The sequence below is a fragment of the Hyla sarda genome, chromosome 7 (genome assembly GCF_029499605.1).
Source record: "Hyla sarda isolate aHylSar1 chromosome 7, aHylSar1.hap1, whole genome shotgun sequence".
Classification (NCBI taxonomy): domain Eukaryota; kingdom Metazoa; phylum Chordata; class Amphibia; order Anura; family Hylidae; genus Hyla; species Hyla sarda.
In genome coordinates, this window is record NC_079195.1 from 107,597,430 (window position 1) to 107,618,428 (window position 20,999).

Genomic DNA, 20,999 nt, shown 5'->3' on the forward strand with positions numbered 1-20,999 from the left:
TATTAAGGCTTACTTTACCCCTTGTTACGTTCCTCAAGGGGTCTAGTTTCCAAAATGGTATGCCATGTGTTTTTTTTTTGCTGTCCTTGCACCATAGGGGCTTCCTAAAAGCGACATGCCCCCCCCCCCCATTTCAGCAAAATTTGCAAATGTGACTCCTTCTCTTCTGAGCATTGTAGCGCTCCCGTAGTGCATTTGAAGTCCACTTATGGGGTACTTCCATACTCAGAAGAGATGGGGTTACAAATTTTGGGGGGCATTTTCTGCTATTAACCCTTGCAAAAATATTAAATTTGGGGGGGAACACACATTTTAGTGAAATTTTTTTTTTACATATGCAAAAGTCGTGAAACCCCTGTGGGGTATCAAGGCTCACTTTATTCCTTGTTACGTTCCTCAAGGGGTCTAATTTCCAAAATGGTATGCCATGTGTTTTTTTTTTTGCTGTCCTGGCACCATAGGGGCTTCCTAAATGCGACATGCACCCCGAGCAAAATTTGTTCTCAAAAAGCCAAATATGACTCCTTCTCTTCTGAGCATTGTAGTTCACCAGCAGTGCACTTTAGGTCCACTTATGGGGTACCTCCATACTCAGAAGAGATGGGGTTACACATTTTGTGGGGTATTTTCTGCTATTAACCCTTGCAAAAATGTGAAATTTGGGGTGAAACACACATTTTAGTGAAAAAAATTTTTTTTTACATATGCAAAAGTCGTGAAACCCTTGTGGGGTATTAAGGCTCACTTTATTCCTTGTTACGTTCCTCAAGGGGTCTAGTTTCCAAAATAGTATGCCATGTGTTTTTTTTTTTTTGCTGTCCTGGCACCATAGGGGCTTCCTAAATGAGACATGCCCCCCGAGCAAAATTTTCTCTGAAAAAGCCAAATATGACTCCTTCTCTTCTGAGCATTGTAGTTCGCCAGCAGTGCACTTTAGGTCCTCTTATAGGGTACCTCCATACTCAGAAGAGATGGGGTTACAAATTTTGGGGGATATTTTCTGCTATTAACTCTTGCAAAAATGTGAAATTTTGGGGGAAACACACATTTTAGTGAAATTATTTATTTTTTACATATGCAAAAGTTGTGAAACCCCTGTGGGGTATTATGGCTCACTTTATTCCTTGTTACGTTCCTCAAGGGGTCTAGTTTCCAAAATGGTATGCCTTGTGTTTTTTTGGGGGGGGCTGTTCTGGCACCATAGGGGCTTCCTAAATGCAACATGCCCCCAAAAAACCATTTCAGAAAAACGTTCTCTCCAAAATCCCCTTGTCGCTCCTTCGCTTCTGAGCCCTCTTCTGCGCCCGCCCTACACTTTACATAGACATATGAGGTATGTGCTTCCTCGAGAGAAATTGGGCTACAAATACAAGTATAAATTATCTCCTTTTACCCCTTGTAAAAATGTAAAAATTGGGTCTACAAGAACATGCAAGTGTAAAAAATGAAGATTGTGAATTTTCTCCTTCACTTTGCTGCTTTTCCTGTGAAACACATAAAGTGTTAAAACGCTGACTGAATGTCATTTTGAATACTTTGGGGGGTGCAGTTTTTATAATGGGGTCTTTTATGAGGTATTTCTATTATGAAGGCCCTTCAAATCCACTTCAAACCTGAACTGGTCCCTGAAAAATAGTGAGTTTGAAAATTTTGTGAAAAATTTGAAAATTGCTGCTGAACTTTAAAGCCCTCTGGGGTCTACCAAAAGTAAAAACTTGTCAATTGTATGATGCAAACATAAAGTAGACATATTGTATATGTGAATAAAAAACTGTCTCGGAATCAGAATGATAACTAAAAGCATTCCAGAGTTATTAATGTTTAAAGTGACAGGTCAGATGTTCAAAAAATGCTCTGGCTGTAAGGTGTAAAATGGCCTGGTCCTTAAGGGGTTAAGATATAAACAGAGTGGCAAAATAATGTCACATTTTCTGGAAAGAAAAACTATAGTAACGGTAGGCAATTGATTTACATATTTCTTCCCCCAAGTTTGATGAACAAGTATCAACTTACAGCTTTTAAAACTATTTATACAAAAAAATTTTTTGTATTTTACAGGGACCTGTGACTTATTCATCCTTCATGGGCCGGATGCATCTGAGTGGTGCCAATATCTTTTCAAACTCTTTGCAACAGACATTGCTATTGAATCTTATAAACTCTTGGAGGATAGACCTATAACAAGGAAAAGCATGAAATTATTTCAGACTTGTAAATGCATTCTCATTCTTCTGTCTGGAGATTTAGAGAACACTTTCGACAATCAAGAGGTTTTAGAAAACTTAAGGAAAGTTTTAAAGCCACCTAAGAAAGTGATTGTCCTGTTTTGTGGGTTAATCGAGAGAGAGGATTATACCTTTTTATTTCAAGACTGGCCAAAATGGAAGTCACTGTCCTGTGAAGATGATCCTGATCTGTATATTACCACCATTATGAATACCATTTCAGACGGTATGTGCTATTTTATTTTAATTCTGAATAATAGCCAATGGTGTTCTGCTTCATAGTTAGTACGGTCGAAAAAAGACATATGTCCATCAAGTTCAACCAGGGAATTAAGGGGTAGGGGTGTGGCGCGATATTGGGGAAGGGATGAGATTTTATATTTCTTCATAAGCATTAATCTTATTTTGTTCCAGGAATGTATCTAATCCTGTTTTAAAGCTGTTAATTGTTCCTGCTGTGACCAGTTCCTGAGGTAGACCGTTCCATAAATTCACAGTCCTCACGGTAAAGAAGGCGTGTCGCCCCTTGAGACTAAACTTTTTTTTCTCCAGACGGAGGGAGTGCCCCCTCGTCCTTTGGGGGGGTTTAACCTGGAACAGTTTTTCTCCATATTTTTTGTATGGGCCATTAATATACTTATATACGTTTATCATATCCCCCCTTAAACGTCTCTTCTCAAGACTAAACAATTGTAACTCCTTTAATCGCTCCTCATAGCTAAGATGTTCCATGCCCCATATTAGTTTAGTCGCGCGTCTCTGCACCCTTTCCAACTCCGCAGTGTCCCTTTTATGGACAGGTGACCAAAACTGAACAGCATATTCCAGGTGAGGCCGTACCAATGCTTTATAAATGGGGAGTATTATGTCCCTGCCCCTCGAGTCCATGCCTCTTTTTATACCTGACAATATCCTGCCAGCTTTGGAAGCAGCAGCCTGACATTGCATGCTATTCTGTAGTCTGTGATCTACAAGTACACCCAGATCCTTCTCTACCAGTGACTCTGCCAGTTTAATCCCCCCTAAGACATACGATGCATGCAGGTTATTAGTACCCAGATGCATAACTTTACATTTATCCACATTGAACCTCATTTGCCAAGTGGATGCCCAGACACTTAGTCTATGCAAGTCATCTTGTAACTTATGCACATCCTCTATAGACTGTACTGTGCTACAAAGCTTGGTGTCATCTGCAAAGATAGAAACAGAGCTGTTAATACCATCCTCTATATCATTGATAAATAAATTAAACAACAGCGGTCCCAGTACTGAACCTTGGGGTACACCACTAATAACCGGGGACCAATCAGAGTACGAATCATTGACCACCACTCTCTGGGTACGATCCATGAGCCAGTGTTCAATCCAGTTACAAACTAAAATTTCCAAACCCAAAGACCTTAACTTACCTGTCAGACGTCTATGAGGGACAGTATCAAATGCTTTAGCAAAATCCAGAAACACTATATCCACAGCCATTCCTCTTAACAATGCAATAAATAGTTTTTAGGTAAAATAAAGGGGAATTAAAGGGGTACTCTGCCCCTAGCATCTTATCCCGTATCCAAAGTATAGGGTATAAGATGTCAGATCACCAGGGTCCCGCTGCGGCACCCCGCTATCATTGCTGCACAGAGCAAACTCGCTCTGTGCGCAATGATGGGCAATGCAGGGGCCGGAGCATTGTTACGTCACAGCTCCGCCCCTTTGTGACATCACAGCCTGCCTCCTCAATACAAGTCTATGGGAGGGGGCGTGGCGGCCATCACGCCCCCTCCCATTAACTTGCATCAATGGGGTGGGCCGTGATGTCACGAGGGGGCGGAGCCGTGATGTCACGATGCTCCGGCCCCTGTATCGCTGGTCATTACGCACAGAGCAAGCGTGCTCTGTGTAGTAATGATAGCGGGGTGCCGCAGTGGAGATCCCGGGGGTCCCCAGCAGCGGGGCCCTGGTGATCTTACATCTTAGGGGATAACATGTCTTAGGGCAGAGTACCCCTTTAAAGGTACCCCTTCCTGCAAAAAAAAAAAACATACAATAATTACATACAGGGCTGCCGCCCCCTCGACTCTGCCCATTGGCTCTGCCCTTTGACACACCCCGCTTACTACTGGGGAGACACACTGTAAAAAAAACCTTCTCTGCATGTAATCACTTTACTACTGGGGTGATGCACTGTAAGAAACCTCCCCCCGCATGTAATCACCTTACTACTGGGGTGACACACTGTAACAAACCTCCGCCTCATGTAATCACCTTACTACTGGGGTGACACACTGTAACAAACCTCCTCCTCATGTAATCACCTTACTACTGGGGTGACACACTGTAATAAACCTCCTCCTCATGTAATCACCTTACTACTGGGGTGACACACTGTAACAAACCTCCATCTCATGTAATCTCTTTACTACTGGGGTGACATACTGTAACAAACCTCCATCTCATGTAATCTCCTTACTACTGGGGTAACACACTGTAATAAACCTCCTCCTCATGTAATCACCTTACTACTGGGTGACACACTGTAACAAGTCCACTCCTCATGTAATCTCCTTATTACTGGGGTGACACACTGTAACAAACCTCCTCCTCATGTAATCTCCTTACTACTGGGGTGACACACTGTAACAAACCCCCTCCTCATGTAATCTCCTAACTACTGGGGTGACATACTGTAACAAACCCCCTCCTCATGTAATCTCCTTACTACTGGGGTGACACACTGTAACAAGCCCACTCCTCATGTAATCTCCTTACTATTGGGGTGACACACTGTAATAAACCCCCTCCTCATGTACTCTCCTTAGTACTGGGGTGACACGCTGTAACAAACCTCCTCCTCATGTAATCTCTTTACTGCTGTGGTGACACCATTACTACTGGGGTGACATCATTACTACAGGGGTGACATGCAACCTGCACTCCGACTTAGTTCAGCCCCGCCCACTCCACTGGCCAGCTGGGAAGAACGCGAGGAAGGGGGTAATGTGACAGCGCTGCACTCCTGACAGCAGGTAGCCAGATAAAGGAGCACAGTGCCACCAGTGTTGTCTTAGGGCTTCCTTAAAAAAAAAAAAAAAAACTGTGGCTGCAGGTTGCACCCTCTTCAAGGCAGCCGCCTTATTTGTCTATGGGGTGTGCCGGGCCTGATTACATACCCCTGGCTCCCTCTGGCCTGGTTGCAACTGCCGAAGGTGGGAAAAATGCAAGGTGACTGTTTTATGCAGTTTGTGTAACTCCCAAGTTATGTTAACAACGTAGGCCTTGGTGTTAGGGTATGTACACACAAAGATAAAAATACATGTATTTAAAGGGGTTATCCACCATAGGTGATTTTAGTATGTACCTGCCAGACAGTAATGGACATGCTGAGAAAGGATCGGAGCTTGTCTTGGGGCTAAATGTGGCTATGTTGTGAGATTACCATAATGCTGTGGCTATCTTTTTGTGAACTGGGTATTTCCTGTTGAAGTTTGTTTTCTCAAGCTACACATCCCATAGTTCCTTGTTTGTAAGTGTGAGGTCACTTTCCTCCCTCCCACGCATCAGCCACTTCAACCATTGAAACATAAATGAGCTGTATTCCATTCAAAAGACCAGTGTTTTCTAACCAGGGTGCCTAGAGCTGTTGCGAAATGATCTCTCTCTTATCCAGCAGTCGCTCCACCAATTGAAGCAGGACAGGCTCTTTTTGCACACCTCACTAGTGATGTCATGTCTCGATACACTGCAAGCATACATTTTTTATGCTGTTAAAAATAAATATTGGGGCATAAATCACAGAAGAATTGCAAGACCACCATCACACACAGGTACAGACACCATAATATGAACTACACTAACTTTACATCCCTGTAGCATATATACACACAAAATGTGCCTAATATAATCAGATCATATGCAAAGAAACTACTGTATACTGTAAAGGAGCACCAAAGCACATATGTAAATCAGTTAAAAAGAAATGTATTAAACATATATGCATGACAAACAAGCAGTACAATTAAAAATACAAAAAAGCAATGATGAGCCGAATCACCTTTACCAGGGGATACATCACGGAAGGGGACAGAAAAACAATAGAGATCTGAGAAAAAATGCCACAGGACCTGTATATAAAAGGAAGGTGGATAAACCATCCACTGCTAAGGAGAACATATGCGTATACACACACACATATATATATATATATATATATATATATATATATATACACACATACCGTATATACTCGAGTATAAGCCGAGTTTTTCAGCACGATTTTTCGTGCTGAAAACACCCCCCTCGGCTTATACTCGAGTGAACTCTCCACCCGCAGTGGTCTTCAACCTGCGGACCTCCAGAGGTTTCAAAACTACAACTCCCAGCAAGCCCGGGCAGCCATCGGCTGGGAGTTGTAGTTTTGAAACCTCCGGAGGTCCGCAGGTTGAAGACCAGTGCGGCCTTCGACATCATCCAGCCCCCTCTCACCCCCCTTTAGTTCTGTACAGTACTCACCTCCGCTCGGCGCTGGTCCGGTCCTGCAGGGCTGTCCGGAGAGGAGGTGGTCCGGTGGGATAGTGGTTCCGTGCTGCTATCTTCACCGGGGAGGCCTCTTCTAAGCGCCTCGGGCCCGGCCTCAGAATAGTCACGTTTCCTTGACAACGACGCAGAGGTGCGTTCATTGCCAATGTACTTCTGCGTCATTGTCAAGGCAACGCCTCTATTCCGGGCCAGAAGCGCGGAGAAGAGGTGCCCCCGGTGAAGATAGCAGCCCGGAACCACTATCCCACCGGACCACCTCCTCTCCGGACAGCCCTGCAGGACCGGACCAGCGCCGAGCGGAGGTGAGTACTGTACAGAACTAAAGGGGGTGAGAGGGGCTGGATGATGTCGAAGGCCGCAGTGGTCTTCAACCTGCGGACCTCCGGAGGTTTCAAAACTACAACTCCCAGCAAGCCCGGACAGCCGATGGCTGCCCGGGCTTGCTGGGAGTTGTAGTTTTGAAACCTCTGGAGGTCCGCAGGTTGAAGACCACTGAGGGCGGATGATAAGAGGATGATGAAGGGGGGGTGTGGGATGATGAAGGGGGGTGTGGGATGATGACAAGAGGATGATGAAGGGGGGTGGGGATGATGACAAGGGGATGATGAAGGGGGGATGTGTGGGATGATGACAAGGGGATGATGAAGGGGGGATGTGTGGGATGATGACAAGGGGATGATGAAGGGGGGATGTGTGGGATGATGACAAGGGGATGATGAAGGGGGGATGTGTGGGATGATGACAAGGGGATGATGACAGGTGATGATGATGAGGGTCTGGGTGATGACAGGCGGTGATGATGATGAGGATGTTAATGACGGGTCTGGATGATGACGGGGGTCTGGATGATGACAGGGGGGGATGATGTATTTCCCACCCTAGGCTTATACTCGAGTCAATAACTTTTCCTGGGATTTTGGGTTGAAATTAGGGGTCTCGGCTTATACTCGGGTCGGCTTATACTCGAGTATATACGGTGTGTGTATATATATATATATATATATATATATATATATATATATATATCTGTCACAGCTGGCAATTCAGGAAGTAATGGCAGATTGAACAAAAGAAAAGCCAGTCCTGAGTGTATAAAAGGTATTTAGCAGTACTGCGTAAAAAAGTAATTACCGAGTGGCTAAACATGGACCTCCACAAACCCGACGTTTCATCTAAAGAGACTATGCTACCCTTATCGCATAGTCAAGTAAAAAAATTCCTAGAATACCCCTTTCTTGTCATCCGTAAATGGTAAATGTCAGTGGAAGTCACTCAAACTGTGTACAACAACCTGTTTGGCCACAATCAGGCTGTTGTTGTGCCCTAGATCTTTAGAAAGGTATGGGTCCCAAAGGTGAAACCGGCATCTATTGAATATTTATGGTTTATCCTGTGGATAGTCATAAATGTCAAGATAGGAATACCCCTTTAAATACTGCCTGCCCCACAATGTCACAACTACATTGAGAGAGATTTATAATTTTATATATATATTTATTTTTTTGCCATCCATTTCTCACTTGGAAAGTCGCCTGTACACCTAGGGTTTTTTTGTGCAACTCTTTGGACCACAATGCAGAAATGGCAATTTCTCCAAACTCCCATTCATAGGGCCTTTTCATTTTGAACTTGCAGAGGCCAGTATTAATCAATGTACGGCTGTAGCACAATAAGTTGCACTGGCAAAAACACATCCTAAACCAAGACCACCCCAGAGCTGTCTTGGAAAATGAACTCCCTCATTTTGCCATATGTGTGACAAATTTATTAACACCATATGACCTTTTGATAAATCTGTCACACACAAGGCAAAACCGAGAGAAAAAAAAAAAAAAACTGAAAAAAGCTTACCCAGGACTTAGCTTGATAAATCCCCCCTATGTCCTATTATGCATGTTGTATGGCCAGGTGCACTAACCCAAATGTGCTGCAGTCATGTGGTTATGTTCAATGACATACAAAGGATAGCACGTTAGAGTCAATAGCTGAGATTTATCATTGTTTTCTTTAGAAAGTGTGTTTACAAGTCATTAATTTTTGCTTTTGTTTTGCTTATATGCAACATATTTATTGTGTTATCGCAAGGGGGTTGATAAATTTGGCCCATATAAGCAAAAAACAATACATCATTACAGAACACCATTTTCTGCAACTTTTCTGTTACAAAAAGCGTGACTTTTAAAAAGTTATTTTCAAAGACAATTTTGTATGCCAGGTCTGGACTGGTGTAGATTTATGGTGTTTTGGAGGGGTTTGCCACTTTCCGTGCGGCATTCACACTTGATAAATTCATTACCACTGCAAAGTGAAAACTGAAATTAACTTTTGTAAGATTGTTTACAGCCAAAAGTCCCAAAAAGATGACATTTTATGTGTCAACTATAAGCAAAAAAATTAGACAATGATAAATCTCCTCTCATGTCCAAAAAAACCAAAGGGAGCAATTAATACTGCATGTTTTCAAGGTTATAATGGTTCATTATGCAAAAACTGTCTAGGAGAGTTTGTTTTCTAAAAAGTGGAACGTTTCTATGTACAAATATATTTTGTGTTGATTTCTCATTTAAGGTTTTGCACTAATATGCAAAGCCACAATTTGGGAGTTAAATTTTCTCAATAGCTATTTTTTTCAATAGATGTGAAAAAGGTTTGAGGCTAAAATAAATTCTAAATATATGGCCAGCAGTTTCACTTTTTATCATAAATATCACCACTGGAAATGCTATTTTTATTAACCCCTTAAGTATCAAGCCCATTTTAACCTTAAAGTGTACCCATCAGATCCAACAAAATTATTTTTTTTATATATCACTCAGTACCTAATCCTGACCATGTACTTATTTTCCAATTTCTATTTCTTATGTGTCTAGCACCTAAACCCTTTAAGGACGCAGCCCTTTTCCCCCTTAAGGACTGAGTCCTTTTTCGCAATTCTGACCACCGTCGCTTTACAAATTAATAACGCGAAAATGCTTTTACCGAATATTCTGATTCTGAGATTGTTTTTTCGTGACATATTCTACTTTATTTTGGTGGTAAATTTTCGGCGTTACTTGCATCCTTTTTTGGTGAATAATCCCAAAATTTCATGAAAATTGAGCATTTTCTTACTTTGAAGCTCTCTACTTGTAAGGAAAATGGATATTCCCAATAAATTTAATTTTTATTCACAAATACAATATGTCCACTTTATGTTGGCATCATAAAATGGACATATTTTTGCTTTTTGAAAAAATTAGAGGGCTTCAAAGTAGAGCAGCAATTTTCAAAAAATTCATGAAAATTGCTAAATCTGACAGATGTTACAGAACTACAACTCCCAGCATGCCTAGGCAGTCCAGGCATGCTGAGAGTTGTAGTTTGGCAACATCTGGAGGGCTACCGTTTGGGCACCACTGTAACAGTGGTCTCCAAACTGTGACCCTCCAGATGTTGCAAAACTACAACTCCCAGCATGCCCAGACAGCCTTTGGCTGTCTGGGCATGCTGGGAGTTGCAGTTTGGCCTTCCTAGTGGTTGCCGCAGTAAAGATCGCTTTACTTTCACTTTCAATTCCCCCCCCCCCCCCACTATAGTTTCCCTACCTGACCCAGGATCCAGCGGTCTCCAGCGAAGATCGCGGATCTCCAGGCATCTTCTCCTGCAGGTACCGGCCTCCATCTTCTTCCCACGATCCCCTCGACATCCAGGGGTGGGCAGAATGGGGGGTTGCCATGGCAACCCACTGTCCTGCTCTGCCATTGGTCAGAATCAGTTCTGACCAATGGCAGGGGATAGGAGGAGATCGCAGCTCTGCGACCTCACTCCTAGCCCTCAAGTTGATCGGGGCTGTCCCTGACAGCTCCGATCATTGCTATTTTCCGGGTGATCAGGTCACCAGAGACCCGATCAGCCTGGAATAGCAGAAAATCGCATGTCTGAATTGAAATGCGATTTTCTGCGATTGCCAACATGGGGGGGTCTCAGGACCCCCCTGGGCGATGTGCTGGGGTGCCTGCTGAATGATTTCAGCAGGCATTCCGGTCCGGTCACCAACCGGTGAGCGGCGGGGACCGGGATTCCCACGGGCGTATGCATACGCCCCACGTCCTTAAGGACTCGGGATGCAGGGCATATGCATACACCCGGCGTCCTGAACAGGTTAATATATTTTTTTATTACACTTTTAATTTAGCTCACTAGTCTGAATTCCTCTCAAAGGGAGGGGGTGTGGCCTCATTGTGCAGGTCTCTGCCCCTTCCCTCAGTATGCTCTCTGCTCACATCTCCCCTATCATTAGTAAAACTATAACTCCCTGCTTGTCCTCACTGACAGTAGCGGGACACAAGCTGACAGTGGGAGGATTTTTCCTCCAGCTGTGAGCCCTGCGCTCACAGCTGTCAATCAAGGAAGTGTGTCCATGACATGGGTGATGCATGGACACAGCAAGACTAGTATATCTACAAGCAGGCAGGGGGGGGGGGCAGTTCTTTGACTGGCTTTTTCAGTATGAAATACTGAACATTTTCTAATGAAGGCAATTGCAAAACCTATTTGGTTATACATGCTTTACAACATATCAAAAGTTTTTGTATCTGACAGTGCCCATTTAAGGACCAGGCCAGTTTTATTTTCGCGTTTTCGTTTTTTTCTCCTCACTTTCTAAAATCCATAACTCTTTAATATTTCCATCTACAGACCCATATAAGGGCTTGTTTTTTGCGTGACCAATTGTACTTTTTAATGAAATCTCTCATTTTACCATAAAACCACAATTTTGCACATTTTGCAGGTGGCAGCAGAGAGAACTGTGGTCAGACTGTAAAGAACTACTCAACTTCCTCTGTAGTATACAGCAGCTGATAAGTATTGGAGGACTTAAGATTTTTAAATAGAAGTAATTTTCAAATCTATATAACTTTCTGGCACCAGTTGATTTGAAAACATTTGTTTTCCACCGTAGTACCCCTTTAAATGCAGCCTTTTCTTGTTTGTCTTAGCAACAGTGCTGTATTTGCCATTTGGCACACATAGACTTGTGCCTAGGGCAGCAGTGTAGAGGGAAGCAGCACTTCAGTTAGTAAAAAAAATTATAAATACCTTTGATGTAGCTGCTGTAACCATGCTTTTCCCTGGGGTAAAAAAAAAATTGTAGTTTTGCAACAGCTGGAGAGTTTTGTGCACCCCCCCCCCCCCCCCCCATATACAATTCAATATGTCTCGTGTGGCAGTGTTTCCAAAACGGAGCCTCCAGTTGCTGCAAAACAACAACTCCCAGCATTGCCGGACAGCCATTGACTGTCCAGGCATGTTAGGAGTTTTGCAACAGCTGGAGGCACCCTGTTTGGGAAACAATGCTGTAGGGTATTTGTGGTGGCGGAGGCAATTGTAACGCTTGCATCCGGGTCCGCCGCTATGCAAATCCCTACTTTAGCTGTCAAATGTGCATGGTGCTCTCTCACTTTGGAGCCCTGTCATATTTCAAGAATACAACATTTTGAAATTGTGTTACAAATTTTGAGGGACTTTTTCTCCTTTTACCCCTTATGAAATGGAAAAGGTGGGGTCTACACCAGTATGTTAGTGTAAAAAAAATGTATTTTAAAAGAAAAAAAAGACCCCCAAAATTTGTAACACAATTTCTCCTGAGTACGGAAATAACCCATATGTGGGTGTAAAGTGCTCTGCGGGCGCACAACAGGGCTCATGCACCATGTACATTTGAGGCCTAAATTGGTGATTTGCACAGAGGTGGCTAATAGTTGCAATTGCTCTGACATAAACGGAAAAAAAAAACACCCACATGTGACCCCATTTTGGAAACTACACCCCTCATGGACTGTAACAAGGTGTATAGTGGGCCTTAATTTTCATTAAAGTTGGACATGAAAATTAAAAAAAAAATTTCACTAAAATGCTGGTGTTACCTCAAATTTTTTCTTTTCACAAAGGACAATAAGAGAAAAAGCCCCCCCCCCCAAATTTGTAATCCCATTTCTTCAGAGTATATACCGTATTTATCGGCGTATAACACACACTTTTTAGGCTAAAATTTTTAGCCTAAAGTCTGTGTGCGTGTTATACGCCGATACACCCCCAGGAAAGGCAGGGGGAGAGAGGCCGTCGCTGCCCGCTTCTCTCCCCCTGCCTTTCCTGGGGTCTAGAGCGCTGCTGTCGGCCCTTTTCACCCTCTGGTTATCGGCGCCGCTGCCCGTTCTGTCCCCCTGACTATCGGTGCCGGCGCAGATAGCCAGGGAGAGAGAAGTGGCGCCGACAGCCAGGGGGAGAGAAGGGGCAGCGGCACCCATTGCCGGCGCCGCTGTCCCGTTGCCTCCCCCCATCCCCGGTGGCATAATTACCTGAGTCGGGTCCGCGCTGCTCCAGGCCTCCGTCGTGCGTCCCCGGCGTCATTGCTATGCGCTGAACGGCGCGGCGCATGACGTCAGAGCGCCACGCCGTGCATAGCAACGACGCTGGAGATGCACGACGGAGGCCTGGAGCAGCGCGGACCCGACTCAGGTAATATAACCAGGGGGTGAAAAGGGCCGACAGCAGCGCTCTAGACCCCAGGAAAGGCAGGGGGAGAGAAGCGGGCAGCGACGGCCTCTCTCCCCCTGCCTTTCCTGGGGGTATATCGGGGTATACACGCGCACACACGCACCCTCATTTTATCATGGATATTTGGGTAAAAAACTTTTTTTACCCAAATATCCTTGGTAAAATGAGGGTGCGTGTTATAGGCCGGTGCGTGGTATACCCCGATAAATACGGTAAATACACCATATGTGGATGTAAAGTGCTCTGCTGGCGCGCTACAGGGCTCAGAAGAGAAGGAGCATCATTGGGCTTTTGGAGAGAGAATTTGGCTGGAATTGAAGGCCCTGTGCATTTAAAAAGCCCCCATGGTGCCAGAACAGTGCCCCTCCCCCCACATGTGACCCTATTTTGGAAACTTCACCCCTCACGGAATGTAATATGGGGTACAGTGAGCATTTACGCCCCACAGATGTCTGACTGATTTTTTGAACAGTGGTCCATGAAAATGAAAAATGAAATTTTTCATTTGCACAGCCTACTGTTCCAAAGATCTGTCAAACGCCAATGGGGTGTAAATGCTCACTGCATCCCTTATTAAATTCTGTGAAGTGTTCAGTTTCCGAAATAGGGTCACGTGTGTGTGTGTGTGTGGTAGGGGGTCCAATGTTCTGGCAGCATGGGGGCTTTGTAAACACACATGGCCACCGACTTCTATTCCAATGAAATTCTCTCTCCAAAAGCTTAGTTTCCCAAATAGTGTGCCATGTATTTTTGCGGTTCTGCTTCCTAAATGCAAAAAATGATTTCAGCTTAATTCTCTCTCCAAAAGCACAATGGCACTCCTTCTGTTCTGAGACCTGTAGTGCTCCAGAAGAGCACTTTACGTCCTCATATGGGGTATTTCCTTACTTGGGAGAAATTAGGCTTTAAATTTTGGGGTTCATTTTCTCCTATTGCACCATGTGAAAATGAAAAATTTGGAGTAATACCATCATTTTTGTTTTAAAAATCACATTTTTAATTTTCACGTCCAACTTCAACGCAAACCTGTCAAACACCTGTGAGGTGTTAACCCCTTAACGACACAGGATGTATATTTACGTCCTCTGCCGGCTCCCGCGATATGCCGCGGGGTCACGCGGTGTCCACGCGTCATATCAGGTTGGTCGATCGCGGTGATGCCCTGTATTAACCCTTCAGACGCGGTGATCAAAGCTTACCGCCGCGTCTGAAGTGAAAGTGAAAATATCCCGGCTGCTCAGTCGGGCTGTTCGGGACCGCCACGGTGAAAGTCAAGGGCCCTATGGGACCTATAACACTGCAAAAAATAAGTAAAAAAAGTGTTGATAAAGGTCATTTAACCCCTTCCCTAATAAAAGTTTGAATTACCCCCCTTTTCCCATAAAAAAATAAAACAGTGTAAATAAAAATAAAAAATAAACATATGTGGTATTGCCGCGTGCGTAAATGTCCGAACTATAAAAATATATAATTAATTAAACCGCACGGTCAATGGCGTACGCGCAAAAAAATTCCAAAGTCCAAAAAAGCTTATTTTTGGTCACTTTTTATAACATTAAAAAATGAATAAAAAGTGATCAAAAAGTCCGATCAAAACAAAAACCATACTGATAAAAACTTCAGATCACGGCGCAAAAAATGAGTCCTCATATCGCCCTGTGCGTGGAAAAATAAAAAAGTTATTGGGGTCAGAAGATGACATTTTTAAACGTATACATTTTCCTGCATGTAGTTATGATTTTTTCCAGAAGTGCGACAAAATCAAACCTATATAAGTAGGGTATCATTTTAACCGTATGGACCTACAGAATAATGATAAGGTGTCATTTTTACCGGAATATGCACTGCGTAGAAACAGAAGCCCCCAAACTTACAAAATGGCGTTTTTTCTTCGATTTTGTCGCACAATGATTTTTTTTTCCGTTTCGCCGTGAATTTTTGGGTAAAATGATTAATGTTACTGCAAAGTAGAATTGGCGACGCAAAAAATAAGCAATAATATGGATTTTTAGGTGGAAAACTGAAAGGGTTATGATTTTTAAAAGGTAAGGAGGAAAAAAACGAAAGTGCAAAAACTGAAAAACCCTGAGTCCTTAACCCCTTAAGGATTGTCCACAACCACTGTTAACTGAAAACTTGCAGGAACTTTTACTGAAGAATTTCTGTACATGCAGCAATAGTAACAGTCCAGATAACAGAGTCTCTCTATACATAGCTGAGCAGCGATTGACAGTTGGTTGGGATCAGATAAGCTCAATTTAGCTTCTTAGGGATTGTATAGCAGAGATCCGCTGGACTTAAGGGTGCGTTTAGGTCCAGTGATCTTGCGATGAGTAGCGGGGAATTGTTTAGTCTATCCGCTATGTTAGAGGCCGCAAGGCTTTGGCCTAGTAAATTGTCTTGTAATCTGCAGAGGTCCTACCTCTTCCAGAATCAGCAACCCAAGAGTGATCAAGATGGCGCAGGTCCCTTATATGGGCAGGGGCAGGCCGTTTTGGAGTGGCCCATAACAACTGTTACTCACTGTTACATCGCATTGTGGGTGAACCTCCAAAGGTCCTGTAGCAAAACCATAGAGTTCTTACCTAATCACGTGACCCGCAGGCCCTGCTACGCTGAATAGGTAGGCAACTAAATATTTACATATATCTATACTTATATTTATAAAAACTTCTATACAGTCATAGACTAACTGAGGGGTGACAAGGGGATAACTATAGTTCCTAGGGACTCTGACTATGGGGACCTCTACAGAGGTAACATATGAAATACGGTACCGGGACACCGCACAACAAAAACTCTTTTTTTGGCTGATTGCATTCTTTTTACAGGAGAAAAATCATGGTCGTGTATACAGGACATATGAAGCCCACAAAGATGAAAGTGAAGGGATTGGGATATAGCAATTATTTATGCAATCCTTCCTGCACGATAACCAAACCATGTAAAAGGTTCCTTAAACAAGCACTGATTATACAATATTGCCACTTGTATTGGAAACGGGTCAATCCATCCAAAAGGGCCGATAGATCAATCAATCAATCAATGGTCAATCTATCACTGCTTATTTCTTTCTCTTGATTTGCCTCTTCAATATTTACTTGTATCGCTGTGCTATTTATAGCAGTAACACAAGGAATTGCAGCATTGCCTCATTCACTTAAAAAGGATGACCCCGCAGACCCTTGCACTGCCGCTACAAATAGTGATGCAAGGACTAGCATAAGTAAAAAACTGAAGAGGCTGGAGTGCTCAAGCACCATGGCCTCTTTAAACAGCAGATTATCTAGGGTGTCAGAACCCTGACGATCTAACATTGATAGCCAATAGGCTATTCATGTTTTTCACGGTGGATAACCCCTTTAACTTTTTAATGACTGCTGATATACCCTTTTTTTTTTACCATGCTCGGTGGCACTGCCTATATAGTGGGGGTGCTGGTTGTATCTCACAGCTGACACCCTCCTTAAACTGTCAAGATTAGACTTCAGTCAGTCATATAATTGCTCTTTGGGTATTATGGGGTTATTTTCTCTAGAAGGCAAGGCAGAAGAGAATTTAAAGGGGTATTCCAGGCAAAACCGTTTTTTATATATATCAACTGGCTGCGGAAAGTTAAACGGATTTGTAAATTACTTCTATTAAAAAATCTTAATCCTTCCAATAGTTATTAGCTTCTGAAGTTTTCTGTCTAACTGCTCAATGATGATGTCACGTCCCGGGAGCTGTGCATGATGGGAGAATATCCCCATAGGAACTGCACAGCTCCCGGGACATGAGTCATCAGAGAGCAGTTAGACAGAAAACAACAACTCAACTTCAGAAGCTAATAACTATTGGAAGGATTAAGATTTTTTAATAGAAGTAATTTACAAATCTGTTTAACTTTCCGGAGCAAGTTGATATATAAAAAAAAGTTTTGGCCTGGAATACCCCTTTAAAAGAAGGCCTGTCTGGACATATCTGGGTTTGTTTGAAGACAACATTTTTTACTGTATTAAATTATATGTTAATACAGTGGAAAATGATTTGTGATAATGAGTGGTTCATGCTTACACTACATGCGTGTCACCGGGTGTAGCAGGAATTGATCAAATCACACACAAAAGCTCCAACTTAGCACATAAACCGACTCAAGACAAGCACAAGGCAGACATCATTTCTGAAGATGGTTTACTTATTTGTTATATCATATTTTAGAAAAGGCTGTATCTATATTTTATAAATCCTGTTTTCACTCTGAACACTGAGACTCATGGTAGGATGACACTTGCTATTCTAAAGAAATAACTTGTCAGTGGTCATCTCATCATCATCATCACATGTAGAATTACAATGAGAACACATGTACAGTATTAGAAATCTTCAGGCAGATAACACCACTGATGCTAAGGGGGAGGTTTATCAAAACCTCTGCAGAGTTAAAGTTGGCCAGTTGCCCATAGCAACCTATCACATTGCTTCTTTCACTTTTAAGGGTGCGTTCACATGCTCTTTGTTTTTGCGGGTTTCCCGCTGCGTATTTGAAAGGGTGCCGGCTCTTCTCGGCTATCTGCAGCAGATTTTCCACGGAGGAATTTATGCTGTGGAAAATCCGCCGCAAGCTCCATTGAAGTCAGTAGGGACTGCAGCTGATTTTCCGCAGCATAAATTCCTCCGCGGACAATCTGCTATGGACAGCCGAGAAGAGCCCACCCCTTTCAAATACGCAGCGGAAAACCCGCAAAAATAAAGAGCGTGTGAACGCACCCTTAGAAGCCTTTTCAAACATTATAAGCGATCTGATTGGTTGCTATGCGCAACTAGTGCATTTCTTTCTCTGCATGGGTATTGCAAACTGAGAAATTGACAACAAATTTACTTTCGTAATTGGTCATCATTATTATCAAGCTCCAATTCCGCCTTGAAAGAAAGTTTTATTGACTTTAATGGTCTGTTTACAATGTGAAATTTACGTGGATAAAAATTTGATGCAAAATGGTACTCTGCCAAAAGATTGAAGTTGTTTATTCTTCTGGTTGAATCCACGGGTAAAAGCCTATTGAAGTCAATAGAACTTTATTTTTCCAGACAAAATGAGTTTGAAGCAGAATTGACATGGAATTTATGCTGAATTTGTGCTAATGGACTTTCTAAAGGAGAATTGAGAGCCAGCCCATTGGTGGTTGTACTACTACTGACCCTTCTCCAGATTTTCTCTGCAAATCCTGCATCAAAATCTGCATCAATTTTGTGCAGATTCTGTGCCAAGCAGAAGATAGCAGATTTGCTTTACCCCACCAGGACCAACGGCGTACAGGTACGCCCTCATGTCCTGGGGCTTAAGGACCAAGGGCGTACCTGTAGGCCTGTGGGAATTTCGATCCCCGCCGCATCCCGTGCAAACTCCTTGGGGGGGGGGGGGGGGCTGGGACCTGAGATCAATTCAGACTGGTGATTCCGGGCCTTGACAAAGCACAAGCGAAACGTATGTTGGGGTTGGAGGTGGTAGGTAGGCAGTGCATGGCAGGATGTCTATTATTTTGTACCTTTGTGCTAATTATGGTATTTATACTTTTTGTAATCTATCCTCTATATACTTGATATTTATTGACTTACTGTGTAATGTGGTTTTTTGCCTGCTGTTCTCAGTCTTAACCCTATTTACAAGTTTACTTTCCCTGGACTCCATGTTTTTCAGCCTGTCCTACTCTCTCCACTTTTTTGCAGTTGTTCTTGTGGTGCCTTGATTTTATTATTTCTTTATTTTAAATGTATGTCATTTTGCATATTTGTTAAATAAAATATATATATATATATATATATATATATATATATATAATTTTCATTACTGGTTTTCTTCTGTGGGTGTATATGTTTGTTTCGCAAACCAGTGGTGGCTTTTCTGCCTTGGTAAGGCCCCTTTTTCCCCTTTTGTTTCTTGTTGGTGATATAAAGTAAAAAAAAATGCAAAGTTTTTAAATTTTTCATGACATTTTGGAATTTATCACCAAGAAATGATGCTAGTATCAATGAAAATGTACCACTATGTTAAAGTAGAATATGTCACGAAAAAACAATCTCAGAATCAAATTCATAAGTAAAAGCATCCCAAAATTATTTTGCTTAAAGTGACAGTGGTCAGATGTGCAAAAAATGCTCAGATCCTTAAGGTGAAAATGCGCTTGGTCCTTTAAGGGGTTAATCTCTCGTCAATTCCTCAGTGTGAACATACTCTCTCATAGAAGTCATCTCCAGACTATTTTCCTATATCCATGTGAATGAAAAGCATATCTTTATCTCATACTCTGCTGTCAAAGCAGCAGAGTAGCTCAGGCAAGAAGATCTATTATGGACAACCCATAATCATGTACAGAAAAAATGTTTCTATCAGATGTGAAAATCGATGCTCTATACTACACCATATACTTACTGTTGCCAAAATCGATGATCCATACTACACCATATACTTACTGTTGCCAAAATCGATGCTCTATACTACACCATATACTTACTGTTGCTAAGGCTCGCATACCCTCTGTCTGGAAGTACTTTATTCCACATCTATCTCAGTGCTTTCTTTATATTAAAGGGGTGCTCCAGTGGAAAACTATTATTATTATTTTTTAATCAACTGGTGCCACAAAGTTAAACAGATTTGCAAATTACTTCTATTTGAAAAGCTTACTTATCAGCTGCTGTATACTACAGAGGAAGTTGTATTTCTATTTGAATTTCTTTTCTTTCTGACCACAGTGCTCTCTGCTGACACCTCTGTCCGTAGCAGGGACTGTCCAGAGCAGGAGAGGTTTGCTATGGGGATTTGCTTGCACTCTGGACAGTTCCAGACAGTTCCTGGATTGAGGTGTCAGCAGAGAGCACTGTGGTCAGACTGAAAAGAATTCCACAAAGAAATACCACTTCCTGTGGAGCATACAGCAGCTGACACATACTACCATAAACTCGTATGCACCCAAGTCACATCTTTCACACCTTGAGGCTCCTATACTTCTCTCTAGGTTTTGAATTTATTTGTTGTTCTTTTTCTCTATCTCCACTTCTGTTGTCTTCTTAGCATCATTAATTTAACTATTAAAAGTAAATGTTTTGTAGACATAGTTTATTATGAAGAAGTCCTATTTTAGATCCATACACTTAATTGTGCATGTTTACATTTTTATAGGATCTTGCCTATATAGTGAAACCTTTTTGAACTGAGCACACAAATTTGTGTAATAAGCATAGGGGGAGATTTATCAAAACCTGTGAAGAGGAAGAGTGGTGAAGTTGCCCATAGCAACCAATCAGATTTCTTCTTTCAATTTCCAAGAGGCTTGTAAAAAAAATGAAAGAAGCAATCAGATTGGTTGCTATGGGCAACTGCACCACTCTTCCTCTACACAGGTTTTGATAAATCTCCCACATAGTCTTTTAGGGAGGGTGGTCCTCTTAAAGAAAAATGTGGTGCACCACGGGTGAATTGCTGGGACTTGTGGTACACAGATTTTACTGGTGGTTATGTCACTGGTGGTGTGAGCAGTGAACAGTCCCATGTAAACCTCAAACACACTCACAATCCTTTGTCAATAGAGGGCTGCACTTGGTGGTTGTGTGGCATTATCCTCGGGGTGCATCCCAGTATACTGTGTGCAAGTGATTGAAGTCGGGATGCCTTTGGTGTTAGTAGGTGCAGGTTAACCAGACACAGTAAGGTGAGGAGATGGT

General features: G+C 42.5%; 1 protein-coding gene across 1 annotated transcript in view; it reads left to right on the forward strand.

Moving 5' to 3' along the window:
* PIK3AP1 (phosphoinositide-3-kinase adaptor protein 1) overlaps window positions 1–20,999 on the forward strand; it is a 187,217-nt gene that overhangs the window by 38,111 nt on the left and 128,107 nt on the right. The window contains exon 2 of the mRNA XM_056530352.1: window positions 2,059–2,451. Coding sequence (XP_056386327.1) covers window positions 2,059–2,451 — 393 coding nt within the window. The remainder of the gene's footprint in view (window positions 1–2,058; window positions 2,452–20,999) is intronic.